We start from the raw sequence: 21,263 nt of genomic DNA, 5'->3' as shown, positions 1-21,263 counted from the left end.
AAGGAGAAAGGAGACCTGCACTGTTTGTGGTGTTTGTGCTAGCATTTCTATGCAGTGTCCACTTATGATGTGAAGTTAATGTTCACCCTTTGTTTCTGTTTCCTTCAAATCATTTTTTAGCAATTCTTTTCAGATAAACTACCTTACAGTGAAAAGTCAGAGGGGAAAATTAATTACAGTTTATATTTCCTCAGAACAGAACATAAGCATGGCCAAAAGAGATCTCACATAATTTTAATCCACTCCAACAATGCCTGTAAATCACCAGTAACAGATGTTTAGAGAAAAAGTAGGAATCAGTAAAGAAGATCCTGACATTTCTCACTAAAGCTCACCCTACTCATCCTCCAGGAATCAGGATATTAAGAACCTGAGAAATACAAATGACATCTGAAACTGTGGTTAGGTACCAGCCAATGTTTTCATTTCTCCGTGAACAATAAGTCTCAGAGCAGCTGTGGCAGAGAGCAGTTATGCAACCAACAGAAGAAACAATGTTGGTGCATGCCTGGGAGTCCTTTTTGCAATCTTTATTATATATTCATACCATGCCTCAAACGTAATATCCTTTTTAGACAAATATTTATGCTCATAGCAACATGCAGTGTTGTTTATAGACCTCCCCATACTCTTTTTAAAGGAAAATAGACACTGGGAACAAATGAAGGTTAGTATGTGAATTTAACCATCAAGATGCACTTCACTTCCATAGAAAATAGCTATTTGCAGCCTTCTGCTTATCACCACTGGCCAAATACCCTTTGGGATCATGTCCCTCTTCATATATCAGAATAAATACAAGCAAAATTTAGTCACTTGACAACCAAAACAAAGAAGCTCGGTCCCGTTTAACTGCTGCTAAGGCATTTTCAGTGATATTACTACTAAAACATTATTGCTAAAAACTACAAGGAATGTGGTTTAATCTGTTAAGAAAAGATTTTAAAACTCTGATAAAACACCTTATAAGCCAAATAAAAAAGCTGGAAGAAACATAGTTTGTTAGCTTACTTCAAATGGGAGCTCTGTTATTTCCATATTTCCAGACAAATCCAGTTTTTCCAGATTCTCACAATCACCAAGTTCTGGAGGAACTGACTTCAAATTATTGAAACTCACATTGAGCACTTTGAGCTTTTTTAAGCAGCCTGTGAGGGAAAGATAATTAAAATCAGCCCATAAAAAAAAAAAAAAAACCAAAAACAAAAAAAAAAACAAAAAAAAAAAACATGAAGGGAGAAAGTAAAAAGAAAAGGCATACTCAGTTTAACAAAGAAAAAACTCCTAGATGTGATGATGAGTAAGAGATTAATAAATATTTTCTGCAGTGGTCACTAACATTGCAGGGGGGCAAAGGTGCTGTGTTGCACTCATATGGACTTCCCTTAATCAGCAATGGTTTAGTGAGAGTTTGGAAGGAGGCAGCAAAGACTTGCAAAGATCTTGATTTTACCAAGGATGAGATACCTATTGACCTCAGTTGTAACTAAAGAAGGTGGCTTTTGGTTTGGCCACTTTAGAAAACTTGCCTGCTAACTGAAAAGCATCTCAGTGTTTTTTATAGAACCTGTTCATTAGGAACAATCGCTCCTACTAAACTTACTATATCAAGAATTCTGTCTTTGGTACCCAGCATTGCATACTTTTGATTATAAAAGATAATGGATGTGTGCATTTGTTTCATTATTTTCTTTATTGCAATTTATTATCCCTTTTGGCTTAATTTTAAGGCCCTTATAATATTCTAGGCTACAACTAGTCACATCGTGTTTTCTGTTTCTTCGATTTACAGCATTACATAATCTTCAGTAAAAACAGGTTTAGAAATATCATTAAAATGCAAAATGTAATATACTGAAAAAATACAAATTATACTGTGACATAGTAAAAGGGGAAGGAAGTAAGGAATTTGAATGCATCAAATAGCTGATGTGTTAGCAAAGGAATCCTTAAATACATATATAACAAAATGAGAACATTCTATGAGCAGCTGTTCCATTGTGTTACATGGACAATCAAAGAATCAAAGAATCACAAAATATTTTCAGTTGGAAGGGACCTTAAAAGGTCATCTAGTCCAAAGCCCCGTTCAACCTGACTTTGAACACTTCCCATGATGAAGCATCCGCAACTTCTCTGGGCAACCTGTTCCAGTGTCTCACCACCCTCATTGTAAAAAATTTCTTCCTTATATCTAGTCTGAATCTACTGTCTTTTAGTCTGAAACAATTACTCCTTGTCCTATCACTACAGGCATGGTAAAAAGTCTTTCTCCACCTTTCTTATAAGCCCCCTTTAAGTATTGAAATGCCGCAACAAGGTGTCCCTGGAGCCTTCTTTCTCCAGGTTGAACAACCCCAACTCTCTCAGCCTTTCTTCATAGGAGAGGTGTTCCATCCCTCTGATCATTTTCACGGCCCTCCTCTGGACCTGCTCCAACAGGTCCATGTCTTTCTTGTACTGGGGACCCCAGAACTGGATGCAGTACTCCAGGTGGAGTCTCACAAGCATGGAATATAAGGGGAGAAGCACTTCCTTCGACCTGCTGGCCGCGCTTCTTTTGATGCAACCCAGGATACAACTGGCTTTTTGTGCTGCAAGTGCGCATTGCTGGCTCATGTCCAATTTTTCAGCCACTGATATCCCCAAGTCCTTCCCTACGAAGCTGCTCTCAATCCCTTCATCCCCCAGGCTGCATTGATACCAGGGGTTGCCCCAACCCAGGTGCAGGACCTTGCACTTGGTCCTGTTAACTTTCATGAGGTTCACATGGGCCCACTCCTCAAGCCTGTCAATGTCCCCCTGATGGCATCCCTTCCCTCAAGCGTGTAAACTGTAGCACTTAGCTTGGTATCATCTGCAATATTCCTCTCTAATCAGTGATATTCCTGTGATATTTCTCTCTAACCAGTGATAGAGTACAGCATTCACAAGGAAAAGCAGCAGTAAGAAACTTAAATGCAATTCAGCAGTTGGAAATGGGGAGAGAACAGCATCTTGTGTCAACAGGTTCTTAAAGCAGGCTATATGTTGGCAAACCAAGACAAGACATACACGAGATTCACAATTTTATACTATATCAGTCTTCAATTTATAACCAAATTTTAAAAAAGAATCTGGTGTTTCATGGGATTTGGATGACACTGGAGAGAATCTCTTTAGAGTACGTCTCAAGTGCTCAAAACAGTGTCATAAGAGTGAGCTTATCTTTAAGGCACTAATGCTTAGTTAAACTCCCCCCAAAGCAAACGTCTTATAGAATCATAGAATCATTTAAGTTGGAAAAGACCATCATCAAGTCCAACTGCTAACATAGCGCTGCCAAGTCCACCGCTAAACCATGTCCCTGAGAACTACACCTACCCGTCTTTTACATACCTCCAGGGATGGGGACTCAACCACTTCCCTGGGCAGCCTGTTCCAGTGCCTGACTACCCTTTCGGTGAAGAAACTTTTCCATTCTAAACCTCCCCTGGCACAACTTGAGGCCGTTTCCTCTTGTCTTCTCACTTGTTTCTTGGCAGAAGAGATCAACACCCACCTCGCTACAACCTCCTTTCAGGTAGTTATAGAGAGTGATAAGGTCTCCTCTTAGCCTCCTTTTCTCCAGGGTAAATAATCCCACTTCCCTCAGCCACTCCTCATAAGACTTGTTCTCTAGACTCATCACCAGCATCGTTGCCCTTCTTTGGACACACTCCAGCACTTCAGTGTCCTTCTTGTAGTGAGGGGCCCAAAACTGAACACAGTATTTGAGGTGCAGCCTCACCAGTGCTGAGTACAGGGGGATGATCACTTCCATAGTCCTGATGGCCACACTATTTCTGACACAAGAAAAGGACACAGAAGAAACATAGGGAATTGAAAGCCCCACATCTTTTGCCTGAGAAGTTGCTGTTGTCAGAGGCAGAGGCTTGTAGTTTGATGACCAATTCTAACAGCCACCAAATCACACAGCATTTTACATAAACCCCAGAGTCTCCCCTGGACACAACACTGTCTTCAAATGATGGCCGGACCACCCAAATCTTTCTCACAGGTTACAGACAAGCCGTATATGGTAAGAACTCCATTATATTAATCTTTACATGTTGCAACGGAGAAAAATATAGAAGCTTCCACTCAGCTTCCTCCCAGTATTAGGTCTGTCAGAAACAGAAACTGAGGTGGTATTTCAAAATTCAGCTGTTCTTTTAGGAAAGTAACCTTGTCCTTCCTACTTACTGTGAAGTGCTGTTTTAGTTAAAATAGCAGAAGCAAAATTTTCTGTAAGCCGACAACAGGCAATGTTTTGTCAGTACATTACTGTCCCACAAGGGTCATTGGGGCTGGTACAAGAGAGTAATAGAAGCAACTTAATGGTGTAAATATGTGAACCGCCTTATTTCTGGATTTTTAAGCACGTAAAAGTAATAAAATGTTAGCCTACCCATGATGAAGGTGAGGACCAGGTAGTGACGTAGACAAATGAACATATTACATCACATGCTAACATCAACTTACCACCTCACTGCAACAAAATAATCACTGAAACAGAAATAACCACTGAAAGAGAAATGCCTTAAAATAAAATAGAGAATCAGAGAATCACAAATTAATTCCTCATCCAATTAATCCCTCAGTGAAGGGGAGCAAATCCCATCGGAATGAAAAAGGAACTACTTACTCATTAGCACTGGAATGTTTTGTCTTTTTTTTAGCTATGAGATATTGTACTGCATCTGTCTAGAACTGACTTAATTTTCTTCATAGCAGCCCGTATGGAGCTATGTTCTGGATTTGTGACCTAACAGTGGTGATAACATACTACTGGTTTTGCTATTGCTAAAGAGTGCTTACACAGCATGAAAGTCTTCTCTTGTTTCTCACTCTGCTGCCCCAGTGAGTCAGGTAGCGGTGGGCAAGAGGCTGGGAGGGGACAGGGCCAAGACACTGGACCCAAATTGACCAAAGGAATATCCTATAGCATATAACATCACATTCAACAGTAGAAGCTGAGGAACAAGGGGGAGTTTTCCAAGGTGGCTGTTGCTGAGGGAATGGTTCACATTGGTCAGCTGGTGGTGAGTGATTGCTTTTGCATCACTTGTTTGTTTGCTTCTTTGTTTTTGATCACTTATTAAACTGTCTTCATCCTGACACACAACTCTTCTCATTTTTGCCCTTCCAATTCTCTCCCTATCCTGCTGTGGGAAACTGAACAAGCAGCTGCAGGGGGCTCAGCAAGCTGCGTGAGGCTTAGCTGCCTATGAGTGTTAATCTGTAACAGATACATTTGCTAACTTTTCGACTGAAATTTCTACCTCTCAGTTCCACTAGTAACTGGAGGACTAATGTAGACAAGGCATTTAGTGTTACCAACACCCTAGTCACTCTCTTGTCTAATTCTGCTCAGATGATGTGTCTCTTGTGCATAACTAGGAGACATGGAGCAGAACTGCTTACAAAAAAAACCACAAAAATTTAACAGCCTTTCTGGGCAGAGTGATGGAGACAAGCACAGCTTCCCTTTCTGACTTCCCTGCCTTCTGAAACCATGACATTTCAAGCTTTTTTCTCCTTTCACAGTTTCTAACATGTATATCAAAGATCACAATATGGTTTGTCCCAGTTTACAGGTGCGAGAAAGCAAGTAGAAGATGCATCACATTTTTTCTTGTCATATGTAATCTCTCTCTAATCTGACAGAAGCACGCTACAGAATCTACAGTCAACTGCCAGTAATTGCTGTGGCTAAGATTATGAAAATTACTGGAAAAAAACATGAGTCTTTCAATTGAATTTAATTTTGATAACAAACTCAGGACAACATAGATGATTGGGATACAGTTCACTGAGATCTGCCTGTAGGGAGCAATCTCTTGCAGTTCCGTGTAACGGCTGTTTTTTCACCTGTGGGCTCTCCAGTGGATTAAGTTATGCCACCTGACAGCCAAGTAGTAGTTAAGCATTAACTCTCCCTCTAGGACCACAAGACATACATAGGAGTTGCCAGGACCTCCTGGATAAGACCCTTACACCACCACTTCACATAATCCCATTTTTTGATTTATCACACTCTGTCTTAAAAGTAGTTTGGTTTTTTACATCCACTGCTCTTATGGAAAAACAAAGTTACAGAGTTTCATCCTTTTCATGATTTGGAATGGTCTTCAGATTGCCAGTCTGAATTTATTCATAGAAGTTTCATAACCATTAATTCTTTTCCCAGTTTTATCTTTAAATGGCTCTTTTCCTTCCCTGGTGTTTACTTCTCTGATGTTTTCATAGGTAGCAGACATACCAGAATTTATTTTACTAGCCTGAATAAGCCAATTCTTCTAATCTCCCCTCACAAAATAAAAATTCCCCAAATCGTCCTAACAGAATTCTTTTGCATCTGTTCCCATCTGAAATAAATTTTCTTGAATCTGGGTGACCACAACTTTATGTATGTATCATACTGGATTGTCCTTCTGTGGCTCTTAGATTAGGAATTTTGTTTCTTCAATTATTTGCATATAATGGGCTCATGACTTGCTGCACAAATTAGCTCCTGAGTACATGACCTTGAACTCTGCAATCATGAATTCAGTCTCTATTTTTCTGGAAGCCCACCTGCTCATCCAGCTTTTCATATTTCCTCCTGTTTGTGCAGTGACAATAACACCCAAACTATGTCAGCACAAAATTTCAATAGCCCAGTTCCTCAAAATAATTAAGAAATAAACTCAAGACCGATCACTGAGAAACTCCACAAGTGATCTTCCTCCTAGCTGATAGCTTCTCTTTCCAAAGGAGTGACTTATTGCCTCAGCTTTAGCAAGTCCTTCGCTCATTTTTACAATTATTGCATCACAGTCCATTTTCTTAGATTCAGACATTCATTTTCCATAGTTCACTGTATCAAATACTTTATGGGATGCCAGATAGACAAGATCTACTACTTGAAGCTCAATAATCTTCTCAAAAGAAAGACAGAAACCAAATGAGTTGGACACAACTTGCTTTTCCTTTATAAATTTTTAATTTCAACCTTGTTTCCATTCAGTTCCATGTCTCTAATTACTCCTTCTTCTAAAAAACTGCTTAAAATTCTTACAAGCAACAATTTACACAGGGGTAGAATTAGGTTATATGAATTGCCTGAATGGTAATCCAGGTTACAGACTGAGATTTCCTTTCTCAGACAAAAGGAGTAAGACTCTCACTCTCCTTTTCCCCTAGACCTGTTAAACAAGGCTGCTAGGCTACTTTTGTCAGAGAAAGAGCACAAATATACAACTATAAGACAACATTAATGACAATTCAAGATTCTCAAATCCAGGTATCTTGGCTGAAGGAGTGCAAAATTAGGGAGCAATGAATCCCTAAATAACCTTCAAATGTCATAGGCATAGTCAGTAAGATTCCAGCCACTCTCACCCACATTTGGAGTTTACTGCAATAACAGCTGGGGGATTGGGGAGGGTGAGCGGGGTGGTAAGACAGTATGAATGACTTTCACTACCCTGTAATCTGCATTTAGGGGCTTACTTATACCTTCTTAGCACAGAAGTTCTCCACTGTCTTATGTATGGTGCCCAGCCATCACCAGGCTTAATAAGTATGCAATACAGCGATTAAGGCAGCCTTAGGAGGGGACAGAGGAGGTGACACCCCCTTCACAGCTGCACAAATGTAGAGCAGGATTTGATCGCCACATCTGCCACCTATACATTCAAATAATACTCAAGCACCGCTTCTCAGTTAAAAGTAGTAATAATAAAATTGTTGCTGCTACAACACTGTTGTTAACTATGCTTAATGGCACTGAATTTTCAGTTCTATAAAAAATGCAAATTAGGGAATTAAACAGCTAACATCTCTGTGTTTTCCAAGGAGAGGCAGTAAAAGGAGTAATGAAATCCATGGCTTCCCTGGCAGTTTCACAATTAAGAATATTTTATTTTTAAGTGGGACCTGTAATGCCATAGCTATTGCCTAAGATAGCGTTTACTCCCAGTTTAAATTTTTAATTCATTATGTAAAAAAAATTAAAGCAGTAATTAAACTTTATAATTTCTGATGGGCAATGCAGCATAGTAATAATGGTAATGCAACTTCACCATTTAGACAAGCCTGCATTAGTGCTCTTAACAAAGTGTCAGAGACAAAATACAGACGAGGTTACAGCAAGCCTTTATTATCTACGGATCCCATCCAATACAAACGCCGATCCACTTGTATAAACTGGAGTAAAACACAGAGAAAATTTTTGCATTGATCTGCAGTGATCTAATAGCAGCTTGCTACAGGCCAAGAGAAATAGTCTCCTATTTTCAGTCTTCTCTGTTGAATTGGTGACAGTGCCTTTGATTTATCTGAAAGGAGATATTGATGTTCAAGCTTACAGGTAACAGTTAAAACATCAGGTTTTTGTTTTTGTTTTTTTTTTTACTTCTGCTCAAAGTATCCAAGCAAAGGAGAGTATTAGTACAATGTAAGGGGGGAAAAAAAAGGTTTTCTTGTAGCAAAATAGAGGTAGAACATGAAGAAGTTCTTGTGGGCTGAATAGTAGAGAGAAATACCTTCAGGGACAAAACGTAGGATGAGGGTTTACTGAAAGGTCTGAAAAGGAAATTAATGAAAACAAAAATGCAACGAGCTGAACTGAAGATATTTTGGTAGATCAGAAATTCTATAGAAAAGTATGTGATTTCCTTTTTTCATGTGAGTAGATATGCTGAAACATGAACTCTTGTCTCCCTGGGGATCCCAAGAAAGGGTGAGTCTCCCAAGGGCAAAGTAGAGTATAAGCTCAGTCTCCAGGCTGGAAAACACTTTCTGAGCATCAGAAATAAACATGGAGTAAACTGTTTTTCAGAAAGGTAGAACAATACACTTTGATCACCTTGGAAACTAAAAAAGCTTGGTTTTGAATAAAACTTTTCCATCGTAATCAGAATGGTGTGCACAGCCTCCAACATTCCCACTCTGACCCAAGTAAAGTTTGAGAAATAAACTACAGAGTTTGCTAATACCAGTCTGCTCTGCATAGAAGGAGAGTGTTCTAGCATTGTTGTATATAATGTAGTTACATAAAGCAATATAACAAAGTCAATAGATAGGAATCTTTTGGCAAAAATAATTTATGTAATGAGTAGTTTCCATGGCAGTATTTACAGTCTGAGCCCAGTACCCAATGGCACTATGTAAAATCCTTTCAAGAAATTCAACTTAATAAAGTACTGGCATTTGCAAGATCCAATGATGTTGAAAATTGTTAAAGCTGTATGTTTGTATTACACTTTAGTACAATATTCCCATTTTTGATAGCTTAAGCAGATGAACAAAAAAAGACTATTTCCTCACTAGCTGGTCCAATAAAAAGTACAATTTTTTCCTTTTGTGATTCACTAACCAAGGGTTAAATTTTGAGGAGCTTACCAGCTGTTCTAATATGAGCAAGCCATCATTTGAGCAGCTAGCCTTAAAGTAACTGGCATCCTCGTACCAATAGTCAACTTGCAACAGAGGTGTTTAATACTTCCCCTTCAAACAGGAAATATAAACAACATTTTCCTCAATTGTATACAAGGCTGAGGTGCTGGATAGATAATATTCAATACTGAATAAATGGCAAGGGTAAGAGATGAGTCTGCAATTCCTCAGAACTAGGCTGAATTTAAACTGAGAATATGTATTTTCTTCTTAGAAACTCACACATCAGCACATTGGGAATCTTATTAATAGAAAAAGCTATTTTAGGTATCTAGAAGTCATTTAAAACTGTATTACTTATAGTTTTCCCCTCTGAGTTCTGGGCAATTGGATTAATGATATGCACAAATGAAATTTTATACTGTGAGGTAGGGAAGAGACAAAAAATCCCTGTGATTTCTTATTAAAATATGCCTCAAAAGCACAGTTATTTTTCCTCTTAAATATTTGGCATATCAAAAATGTGAGAGAACATAATGAGGTACAAAGATTTTATTAACAGCTCTTTGAGATGTTTCGTGAATAATTTGTGGGACAAAAAATCCTGGTATAGCCTCACTATCCCATCCCAGCACAAAAGCTTTGGGATCACATGAAAATGCAGTTCACTACTCCCTATGTGAATATGGGAATATACTCTATTGGATATTTTCAATTATAGCAATTACTAATGTACTAGCACTAACCGATATACAGCGACTGCACTGCAGCCATGCAGTCAGAGCCAGAACTGCAAACTCTCCCAGAAGCCATTGCCAAAGAAAATCCCCCAGCTACATCCCTGTTCATGATTTTTTCTGTTATTCCTGGGAAAACCAAATCTAGCAACTTTGAGACAGACAACTCCATTTTGCATTTTCTCCATTTTTGTTTACTTGCTTCCCATGAAAATATTTGCTATTCCACAAAAAGAATCAAATCAAAAGTATTCTCATCTGTCATCTGACCCAAATTTGATCTGTTCAAGTGCATAGGTGATTATAGCTAAGAGTGTCATTTGAAATATCTGAGAATGGATTTAAGCCTTCCTTCTCTCTGATTCAGAGTAGAGCATTCCCCTCTAATCAGGTGAAACAGGAACATGAACTTCAGTTCCTGCAGGTATTTTAGTCCAGAGGCTGCTACTACAGCAATACTTTTTTCCACTGAAAATATAATCTCCTGTTCTCTCACACCTTTAAAGCCCTCTTGTGAGAATCAAAAGTAGTCTGAACATGGCTCACCAGTTTAGCTTCTGCTGGATGATTTGTTGCTCTAAACTTGGCATCAATTCTGTCTGAAGATTAAAGACTCAGCAGCATGCATGTCACTGCCAATTTCAACCATCTGTCATTACTCTCAAGTATGTTTTAGTTGTGATATTTACCTACTTGCTGCTGTTTTGTAAACAGAACACAAAATGACGAATACTTTAGCACTTAACCTTTCCAGAGACCTTACCTTCTGATTTAGCACCCATTCCTCACTCTTTGCTTAGATAGAGCTCCCAAACCAAACACACAACAATTATTTTCCTTGTAATAATTTAGCAGCTAGATGGCTAAAGTATGAAAGGTTTTATTTTGAAGCAACATCCAGAAACTTCAAAATATCCAAGACCTTTTGTAATAATGTCTTATTAAAATAATGAATGTTTCCAATATGTATTAGTGTCTATGTCTGTATGCATATATAGTACATGAAATAAAAGCATAGACATTTACAAGCATAACACCTTATATGTCAACAAAGAGAGCATTATAAAAATTGAGAAAAAAACTCTCTGTAATTTATGCCATAACAAGGGCAGCTCCATTGCATTACTAATAGGTGGTCTATCAACACAGGACATTCACTAAGACTGAAAGTCATTAGGCAGTTTTGGCAAAAAAGTGCTGAACTGTTCAGTTGCACAGTCCTGGAGTGGCTTTTTTGTATTATTTCTTTTTAAACTACATCAGTGAATCTGTGTCTTTGTCTGGATAGGCTAGAATTACTGCTGTAATGTAGAACTATTGTATCAATACTATTGTACTTATATATATACGTATATATACCTATATATACATATATATTTGTATATATATGTATAAATTGTATTGTATATAAATATACAATAGTTCTACATTGCAGCAGTAATTCTAGCCTATCCAGCCTATTTAGCATCTATGGTTAACCAAATTTGTTAATTTGGTTATGCCGTGTCTCAAAAGGAAAGGTTCAAATCCACGCCAGATGAGTGTTTAGTACAGTCATGCCCACTCTCATTTAATGAATCTTGAAAAAAAATTTCTGAACAAGAGTTCACTGTCAAGAGGAGGACAGTGAGTGCTATACCACTGTGTCTGAGGCAGGACTTACAGCAAACAGTTTTCTAATATTCCCTGGCCCTTCCAGTAAAACATTTGCATAAAAAAGCAGCAACAAAACATTGAAAGGAAGGAAGCAACACCTTGGGTATAAGGTAGAGGAATGAGCATATTGGAGGCAAAGTGAATAAATGGGAATAACATGAAAGTTACTGATGAGCAGAAATCACATCATTTAAATGCAATTGAAAGAACGGTGATTGCTACTAGAAGCATTTGAAACTTTCTTCCTTTTTTCCCCAAAAAGGTCTGATACAGCCTCTGCATTACCCTCTACAGAGAATTGGTTATGCTAGAATGATCTGGTTTTGTGTCTTTATTCTGGAAGCAGACTTTATTAGCATCCATAATCACTTTTTCTTGGGGATCATTTTCATTAATGATGCACAATATTACAAGAAGAAAGAAAAAAAATCTTTCTTAGCCTTTACCTGCCTCGAATGTTAAGCATCAACCCCTTAAAACCCTACATTTTATGGTTTAGGGTAGCCTCTTGAAGGGAACTATGTCCTTTCCCCTTTCTTCCATACCACCTGGTAAAAGGTGTTTGCCCATTAAACTCACTGACTCATCTGAGTTCCATGGTCAAAGTGATGACAAAACAGTTAGTGTTTATTTTCTGTCCATTATCTCCTGCTTGTGTCTTGTTTTTGATTTGTTAGTATATTTAGCTGCCAGGTTGAAACTATAAAATATATCTTGATGTCAGTGGGAAATTTTCTGTGTAAAATATAATGTTAGTAAATAAATCAAAAGCATTAGTGTTACTCTACTAATAGACTAGAAAAAGAGTAGAAAAGAGTAGAAAAGTCTAGCACTGATTTCTGTGTTTCAGGATTCTCTCTCTCTTCCTGTATTTCTTAGTTAAACCTATGATAACTATGGAGGTGGAGGTTTTAATCTTTATGGGTTTTGAAAGTTGTTAGCTCTTAGTATACATAAGGAATACGAGTCATGGGGAAAACTTAAAAACAAAGGCTGAGGTATTAGGTATCCTGGGTGCATGGACATGCATGGACACCACATACCACTATGAGGGACCTCATAGTGGACCCAGTTTCTTCAGCCCTCAAAGATACCACTGGTTACAGCAACACTCTTCCTTGTATGGGCAGTAAATCACTCTCAAACCATTAGTCTTTCACACAAGCTTTTTATATTGTAAGATCAGAAAACACAGGAGAGCCAAACACTAAAATTCTTGTTATTATGTAGCTTAAAATAGCAAAGGCCAAAGTATGTAAGCGTTAAGAATTTACTTCTCTAAAAACCCTGATGTCATGTTGGATGTATCACTTTATTAAATGGGGATCATTACTGAACTCATTATAAAATTCAAAAGATGGATTTTATGCAACATTATATTTTTTATTCCTTTTTACCACAATTTTATGTTTCAATTCATCTTGTTTGAGGCTTACAGTTCTGTAATACTTCTATTTTTCTTAACCTGTAAGGAACATAAACCACCACCTGTTCTCAGGAAGAACTCTCCATCTACTTGAATACAAGCAGTAACAGCCTTATAGTCAAAACAAAAATGTGTCAGTTTTTTCCTGTGTTTGAGCCATACTACACACATGGTATTGCATACAATTTGGCACATATAATTACAGCCAGAAATCTGCAAAAATTTAGAGGGCACTGTTCACGGGAAACAAGCGAGAAGACAATTATCAGTAAATGAATAAGAATATCCATGGATGCTCATTTTCCTGTGATATAGTTAAATGGCATAAGTATAAAGAGCTGAATATCTTGAACCAACTTACCAATTTCCACTGGGAGATGGTTGATTTGATTTTTTGATAACTCCAGTACTCTCAGATCTTGAAATAATGCAATGTAGCCTGGAATGGTTTGTATCAAAGTATTGTACACGTGCCATTCTTTCAGGTAGATCTGTTCTTTCAGAGAATCTGGGAATTCCTGTAAATGAAATAAGAACAGGTGAATAGAAAGCATCAAGTTGGACTTTTGTTCTACCATGTTTCTAAACACAGGGGGAAAAAATTCCACAGCCAAACCTCAACACTTTGCTTTAATTATCTTGATACAGAACAGCAGTTTGCCAAACCCTCATAGGAGATGTTTGCTTTTGAAGAGCATTGCAGCTGTATGTCACCACATATTCATTTTTTAACTGCTAATGCAATCATTTTGCTCTAAAACTGAAACCTATCTGAAGCACTCAACCTGTTTGGTGTCTCCCATATTATTTCCTTTTTCCAGCTGGAGGATTTTTTTAAACCACATTTCAGTGCTTTAATTCACACATCAAGATGTGGTAAAATGCAACACCGAACAGAAGAGTGGGTGTATCGAGAATATCTAAATAGGGTTTTCCACAAAAAAAAAAAAAAAAAAAAAAAGAAAAAGAGAAAAAGTGGCTACGTTCTTAATGCCTGCCAATGTTTCAAAATTTGTTTGCCACAACGGAACACAGTCCAAGGAACAGAAACATTTCAGGTAGGTTCAGATACAGTTCAGATACACACATATCACCTTTTGAAAGTCTTTTTTCAAATAAGTGACTTTTAGGTTCCTAAGTTATTTCAGCAATGTTTGAAAATTTTTACTAAATTTCTTTAGGAAGAATAAAAATGCTCAATTTTTAAATCAGTCCACAATTGCAATTAATTCTTGCTTTAGTCATGCAGAATCATTTTCTTTAAGAATTCTAGTATAGTTCCAAATACACAGCAAATAAATTTGCTTCCGAGTAATTTTCAGGCTATTTATATGTACATAACAGTTACTGAAACTAAAAGTTTTAAAGCCTTTAATTCTTACAAAATTGCTTTAGTTAATTGATATTCAGTTCAGATGTATGCATCTTTGTTTGAGTTATGTCATCAAATTCCTTGAACTTGAAACAGACAAAAATCAATTCATAAAGTTGAAGGTCAGACCATTTAAACTCCACTTTCTAAAGCGGCACATAATTTACCAGTCTGTCCTGGGTTTTATATCACTGTGCATTGGTAACATCTGGAATAAATAATCTGGATGAGGTGCTATCACTAACTTTGCTCCATAAAGAGACGTAAGACATTCGGCCTTTAATTCCTTTATAACTTCCAAATTTACTTCCTGTGTATGAATAATACAACACAGTAGGAATTACTGGTTTTTATACAGAGGACATTGCCTACTTTATTTTTTCCTTCTACATTTCATAGATCCCCCAAAATCTTAGCAAGAGTGGTACATTTTAATTGTTTTTTATTAATCCTGAGCTTCTGAACTAGGAATAGTGCTACTTAACTCTTAGCTAAATTAAAACATCTAATTGTAATTAACTATATACTGGGCTGTTGACCATAAGCTGTTCTTTGTTCAGTTGTTGTTATGTCTAATTTCAGTTCTTTTCAAATTTTCACACACAGACACTTAGCCTGTATATGTAGTTCTGCCTTGCTACCTGCCCTTCCATATTTGATATGGATCGTTTCATTTCTTGCTTCATTTTCCCACTAGGTGTATATTGCATTGTGATCCATCTTCTATATTTGTCAGTTTATGGCAGTTAAAAAATGAAATGCCTGAAATGCCCCAGGGCTGGTAATGAGAAAGCTCTCCAACTTTCTGGAGTGGGTTTCCATTCCTCCACCTTCAGTGCTGCACATTTTTCTGCAGCAAAATAAAAGAATAAACACCAACTGCAAATTCAATTAGTAATGTCTTTCCCACCCATACAGAATTGAAAATGCAGCACATAGGGGATAGCATTTAGCTGGAGTGTCATAAATGCCACTGTAGGAAAGAAGCCTGATTCACAGAGAAAGCAGGTGCAGAATAGTCATAGTGGAGGGAAAAAGATGTCTGGCTAACAGATACCATTTCCCAATCTATTTCTCTACACTCCAGGTCTGTCCTTGTCTTTCTACTGGCCTACTGGTTTTTTGCACCTTGTCACAACCGTCCATCTCCAGCTCCTTACTGGCAGACACAACAGGGAGCAAAGGGGAATGTTTGCTCCTGTGAAGCCAGCAGCCTTGCTGTTCTCCCAGACTCAGGAGGGTATCCCACAAATTTCTCCTTGATACATTGAAAGCAGTGCAGTACACAAAGCACTCTCTCAGATTAAAATCAAACTCCTTCTTAATTTTAAAAAATTAAGCCAAAATATTTTTAAAATTATTTGTTATTAATGGGAAAAGATTTTTTAAAATCTTTACTGCTGTATTAAGGGTAGTTTAAAGCACCAAGATATTCTGGTGCAGCAACTGAAATAAATTCAGATTTCAAAGGAATGGAAGGAGCTTCCATTCTTCTATCAATTGCCCTGACTAACTTTTCTTTCTTGAGATTATTTCTTTATATCTTATAATCGTATTTACAATTTGCAAATGTAAGTTTACTTACTTAATGCTTTGCTATAATGTGCTTTTTTTAGCATTCTCCATCTTACAATACATTTTATTTGTGTTGCTGAAACATAAATTGATGTGATATTTTACTTCATTTACAAGCTAGATAGGGATGGGAACTGAAATTTGCACAAGCTTTACGTTTGCTTTACTCTCTGATTCCCTTGTGTTCTTTTGTAATCTTCTGCTGCCACACTAAAGCTGGCAGCCTGCTGATAAATTGCTCCATGAAGACTGACACTTGGAGGATAGCCAGTCTTCTGCCTTTAACAGCAAAACAATACCTCAAACTCCTTTGATTTTTGGGAGGGAAAAAAGAAGTATTAAAAGGAAATAAATATCAAACCTACAACCATTGCTGATTATACTATTTCTAATTAGGAGAGAGTTTACCTGCTAGACATGAGCCTGAACTAAAGCTGTGATCTAAGCTCTGAGAAGTTTCAATTCTGTTTCTTTTTCAGATCTGCAGTTTTATCTGTCATGGGCCAAAGCAAAACCTGGGATCCAAATCTCCCTCATCTTTGAGAAAGTTTGGAACTAGTTCCAAAACTATTATATCTCAGGGCCACTTGTATTACCTGACTGGGTCAGAAATTTCGAACTTTTGGGGGGAAAAAAAATCTCTGGGAGTTAAATAAGCACAAAAGAGATTTCCTTTGTCCATTCAATGCAGTTCAAGTAGTATTGACTACTTGAACCTTTGTGGCAAATAAATACCTCACTGTCACTAACAGTTGGGAATAACAAATGGAAATTCTCTGTTCTCTGTGAAAATACATAGCATGTTAGATGATAAAACTCAGAGAATAAATACAAATGTAGTACTTAATTTACTGCCTTGTTCTATGAAGAAATGATATGCAAGAAGGCCATTATTTATGGGTAAAGAATTTTACCAGTTACTTGTTGTGCACATTTGACATTAAAGTTGTTTAAAGTAGATATGCATCCAGAGCCTCTGCTTAGGTAAAGCAGCACAGCCAAGAACAGTCCTGCTCCGTATTTAAGTGAACATCATTACCTTTTCTTTGCCAATATTAATATCACAAATTCAAAAATTTGTCTTTCCTGAATATTTTCTGAAAATAATTTAAAATTCACTGATCCACTAGAGAATAAACATTCATTAGTTAGACGCAGAAAGTAAACACTCAGAGGGGAAAAACACAGTTAAAGTGAATTCATTGAAAAATTCATATGAATATTCATGGCATTATTTTGCCACAGTTTTCATTCTGCTCTAATAGCAGTGCTATTTCTCTGAAGAACTAATTTAACTCAGTAGATACATGTTTACATGTACAAAGGATCTCAATGAAGTGTTTCATCAAATCTCCATCATTCTCTCCTAGGCAACTGATTCAAACACACAATTCAAGAGTCCAAAGTCCTTATACAGTTCCTTTTCATGGTGGGTTGCCTGGAAAACTCTCAGATAAATAAAAAGTTTTTCTGAAACATACCTTGGGAACCTCAAATTACTTGTGGTACAGTATACCATTCTTGTGCTGTCAAGTCCCAAGGGTTTTGCAAATACAGGAAGATGTAGGAGACGCATTGCTGGGGCAATACATCTGCGTTTTGCCCATTTTTTATAAAGAGAAGAGAAAAGCCTATCTGATTTCATTTACAATACCAGATTATGAGACTAACCCATTTGTTATTATAAGACCTTTTCTTTCCTAAATGCAAATATTCATTCTTTACTGTTCCCAGCTGGCAGAAATGCACCACATAGGGCTGTAGACACTTGAGTCATAAATATTTGCTTGGTAAGTAAAAGAGGAGGCAAGGACCACTGAACCTTAAGGATATCATCACACAGCCTCTTCCAGGTGGAGCTCTGACAGATAAAGCTTAAACAATCAACCACTGTCCACAGCCAGAAGCTAACCACCCCGGACAGGCATGGCCAAACCAGTACCCAAGTTACAGGATGACTTTCGACTCAGAGGGACTCACTGAGTAAATGTTCTTTGAGCATAAAGGCTTGACACTAATCCTACTTACAGCACTGTGGTTCGGAAGATTTCCACTAAGTTAGTGTGACCACGCTGCTAGAAAACCATTGTGACTTGAGATGTCTAAAGGCTCAAACTGCATGTCTCAAAAAATTAGCCTAAAAGTGAATGATAACTAGTAAGAATTAATGATCCACAAGGAATTATGGGTCTGCATAAACAGAATACAATTCCTCAGAATTCATATACTGTAAAATCAAGCCCTACCCTCTTTAGCTAGTACTCTGTGCCTATTTGTCTAACCTAATGTTCATTGTATGAGCTTTATCTTTCCTCAGCTATGTTAAAATAATTACTTTACAAGTACAAGAAACAGTGGGTCTCCACCTAATGAAAATACATTATCATGTGGAAGGTGCGAAAAAAGTGGCACAGAAGTGCTGAAGGAAGGAATTTCTATCAGGAATTCAAAATGTGTGATCTGCTCTGATTTGTTCCCTTACAAAGGTTCTCAGAAGGAGATCAGAGATGATTTTCAAAAGAGCACTATCTAGCTGATTTTCAAAATAATTGTCCAAGCTATCCCAGCATACGACGGAGTGTTTTACAAAACCTATTTTTAACGTCGTACTCAACAATGCAGAATCAGTGGGCCAGATTCACTGTTATGCTGTATGAATATGGAGCACGAGACAATAGCATCTTTGTAACATGTTTACATTTTTACCATCTAGACAGTCTGGGCACTGATTAGTGCCCAACACAAGCTACGATTCTTATTGACTGCAACATTGCAAATGACACCACTAGCTGATTTGTGGACTCAGCTCATTTGCTGCTGAAGTTTCCAGTGAGAGCCCTTACACTGAGACCTATGGGAAGCATGTGCTAAAGCCACTTGCTTTGATCTTGAAAAATCCCTATGCTGGGGATTACTCCTCTGTGAGACTTAACTTCACAGCATCCAGAAAGAGAACTCGTACAGCCCAGAAGTAAGCCCAGTTCTCAAAATTAAATCTGTAAGTCATACCAGCAACCCACTCGGGTTTAGCTATCAACTGTCTAGAGGATATATTACTGCTTCATTGATGAGAGGAAAGGGGAAACATAATAGAAATACTTATCAGCTAAAAGCAAGTGAGATAGAGGATTCAGCAGTTAGTTCCCAAATGGACACTTCACAGGGCTGTGCTGTTTGCTGTTGCCAATGGTAAGTGGCCAGCCAAGAGCAAAGGAAGCTGGTTATGTGCCTGTAAAACCACACAGGCAATCCCAGCTCTGACTTCTCCTAATGTCTGAGTGCTTCATCTTCCAAACTTTCAACTCATAGATGTATTTGTGTGCAAAACGTATTACAAATATTAAACGAAAATTGATACCACAGCTCCTAGCTACATAGCATACAGGCTCCTCCGAGAAAACTGTCACACGTCCACAGATCTTTTCACATGCAAATTGACAGCCTGTGCAGCTTTGGTTGTATAGTGTGCAGATGCATTTTGCTTAAGTGCACTTTTTTGTGAGAGAGTAATAGGGGAAAAGAGTGTCATGTCTGATTCTGTCTTTAGTCTAGAAGAAGCAGTTGAGTGGTATGATTTGTATAAATAATATAATTTTTACAGAATTTCTGCAATAAGGGGAAATACACTTCTTTCAGAACTTTATTAAGTGGTTTTTCACATTTTTTAAAATAATTTTCAGCTGTTAGAGACTGGCAATGTTCTTTGATTTTGAAGGAACATTGGTCTTCTCTAAATAAAGCAGCTTTGATTTCATCTTTGTCTGCAGACTCCTGAACTATGTCACCGTATCTTGTTGAAACAGGAGCTCACTTTAACCAGGCTAGAGCTGGACAATGAAGCACAGTGGCTGGGCGCACGGTGGTTAGGAGCGTACTGCTTGAGGTGGCATAACGTACATAACAGGACACCAATATCCCTTAAATATGATCTTTCAGCATGTCAAATTGAAATTAAATGCTCTGGAAAACAAACTAAATTATGTATGTTTTATTTTGCCTCCTAATGTAAAACCTTGTTTATGGTGACAAAGTAAAATGCTAACAGTTTGGCAAAAGAGAATAAGCAACAGAAAAGTTTAGTTATGCAGCTCTCTGCTCCCTGATGCACTGAAAATATTTGCAGTTGCTACTATATCAGTGTCTAAGGAGCTATAATGTCTCTTTCTTTTCTCCTAACGTACCTACAAAGTTTACAGCGCAGGAAAGTGTGCAGTATAGGACTACACAGCTTTAACAAAATTTTTAATATCCAAGTTTCTTGAAAGATGAGATGTGATAGCTCTCCAGCAACCAATCCTACCACATGAGTGATTGACATCAGTTGAAGAAATAGTCTCCTTACTAGAGCTGGATGGGAACCAGTGTTTTCTATTTTCATTACATTCCAGAAATTTAACTTATTTTATGTTTACTCAGAAAAGAACTAAAGCCAGAAAAAAAAGAAAGCTGAAAAAGAAAACACCTTCATATTCAAGATCAAGTCTGGGACGAAGTCACGTTTCAGGTCAATCAAAAGGATTGTTTTAGTAAAATTTAGCCACTTTATCAATTGACTTTTTAACTTGCATTTTTTGTAATGAAAATCTAAAAAATATATTTCGAAATTATGAACTATACAAAAGTCAAAATTCTAATTTCACTTTATCATTAATAAAGTAGCGTATATTCAAAATATGTTTCAGTCAAACCTTTAACGACTCTAGAAAACTTCAGACCAGCTCTAATCCACATTTTGCTGAATTTCAAAACAGCATTAATTCAGAGTTTACTTCCAAACTGCTATTTCACATCAAACACAACTCTAAGTAAAAAGTGCTTTTTTCAGCAAGACCATTGTGGATTGGTGGTAATATTAGTTTTGATTTAAGCAGAGCTTGAGAAAAGTGTTATCACACCATTAGACCAAGAAGACAGATCTCTGAGCAGTAGAAGACATCAACAAGCCAACAAAGCTGAATATTATTTTCATCTCTTTCCATCCATTGGGGAATTTCAGAGAAAGATACCTTATTGCAATATGATTGCTTATACCAAAAATTTTGAGAGGGCTAAATTACATGGATCAGTAGAGAATTTAAAATAAACATATTTGAAA

The 21,263-nt window shown here is 37.3% G+C and overlaps 1 protein-coding gene across 1 annotated transcript in view; it reads right to left on the bottom strand.

Moving 5' to 3' along the window:
• Positions 1-21,263, bottom strand: part of LRRC2 (leucine rich repeat containing 2) — a 54,017-nt gene that overhangs the window by 24,644 nt on the left and 8,110 nt on the right. Inside the window, exons 3-4 of the mRNA XM_082336005.1 lie at positions 13,583-13,739; positions 1,012-1,148 (exon numbers count right to left, since the gene is read on the bottom strand). Coding sequence (XP_082192131.1) covers positions 1,012-1,148; positions 13,583-13,739 — 294 coding nt within the window. The remainder of the gene's footprint in view (positions 1-1,011; positions 1,149-13,582; positions 13,740-21,263) is intronic.

This window comes from Platalea leucorodia (assembly GCF_965183815.1).
Source record: "Platalea leucorodia genome assembly, chromosome: Z".
Taxonomy (NCBI): domain Eukaryota; kingdom Metazoa; phylum Chordata; class Aves; order Pelecaniformes; family Threskiornithidae; genus Platalea; species Platalea leucorodia.
This window is presented reverse-complemented; position numbering and strand designations above follow the sequence as displayed.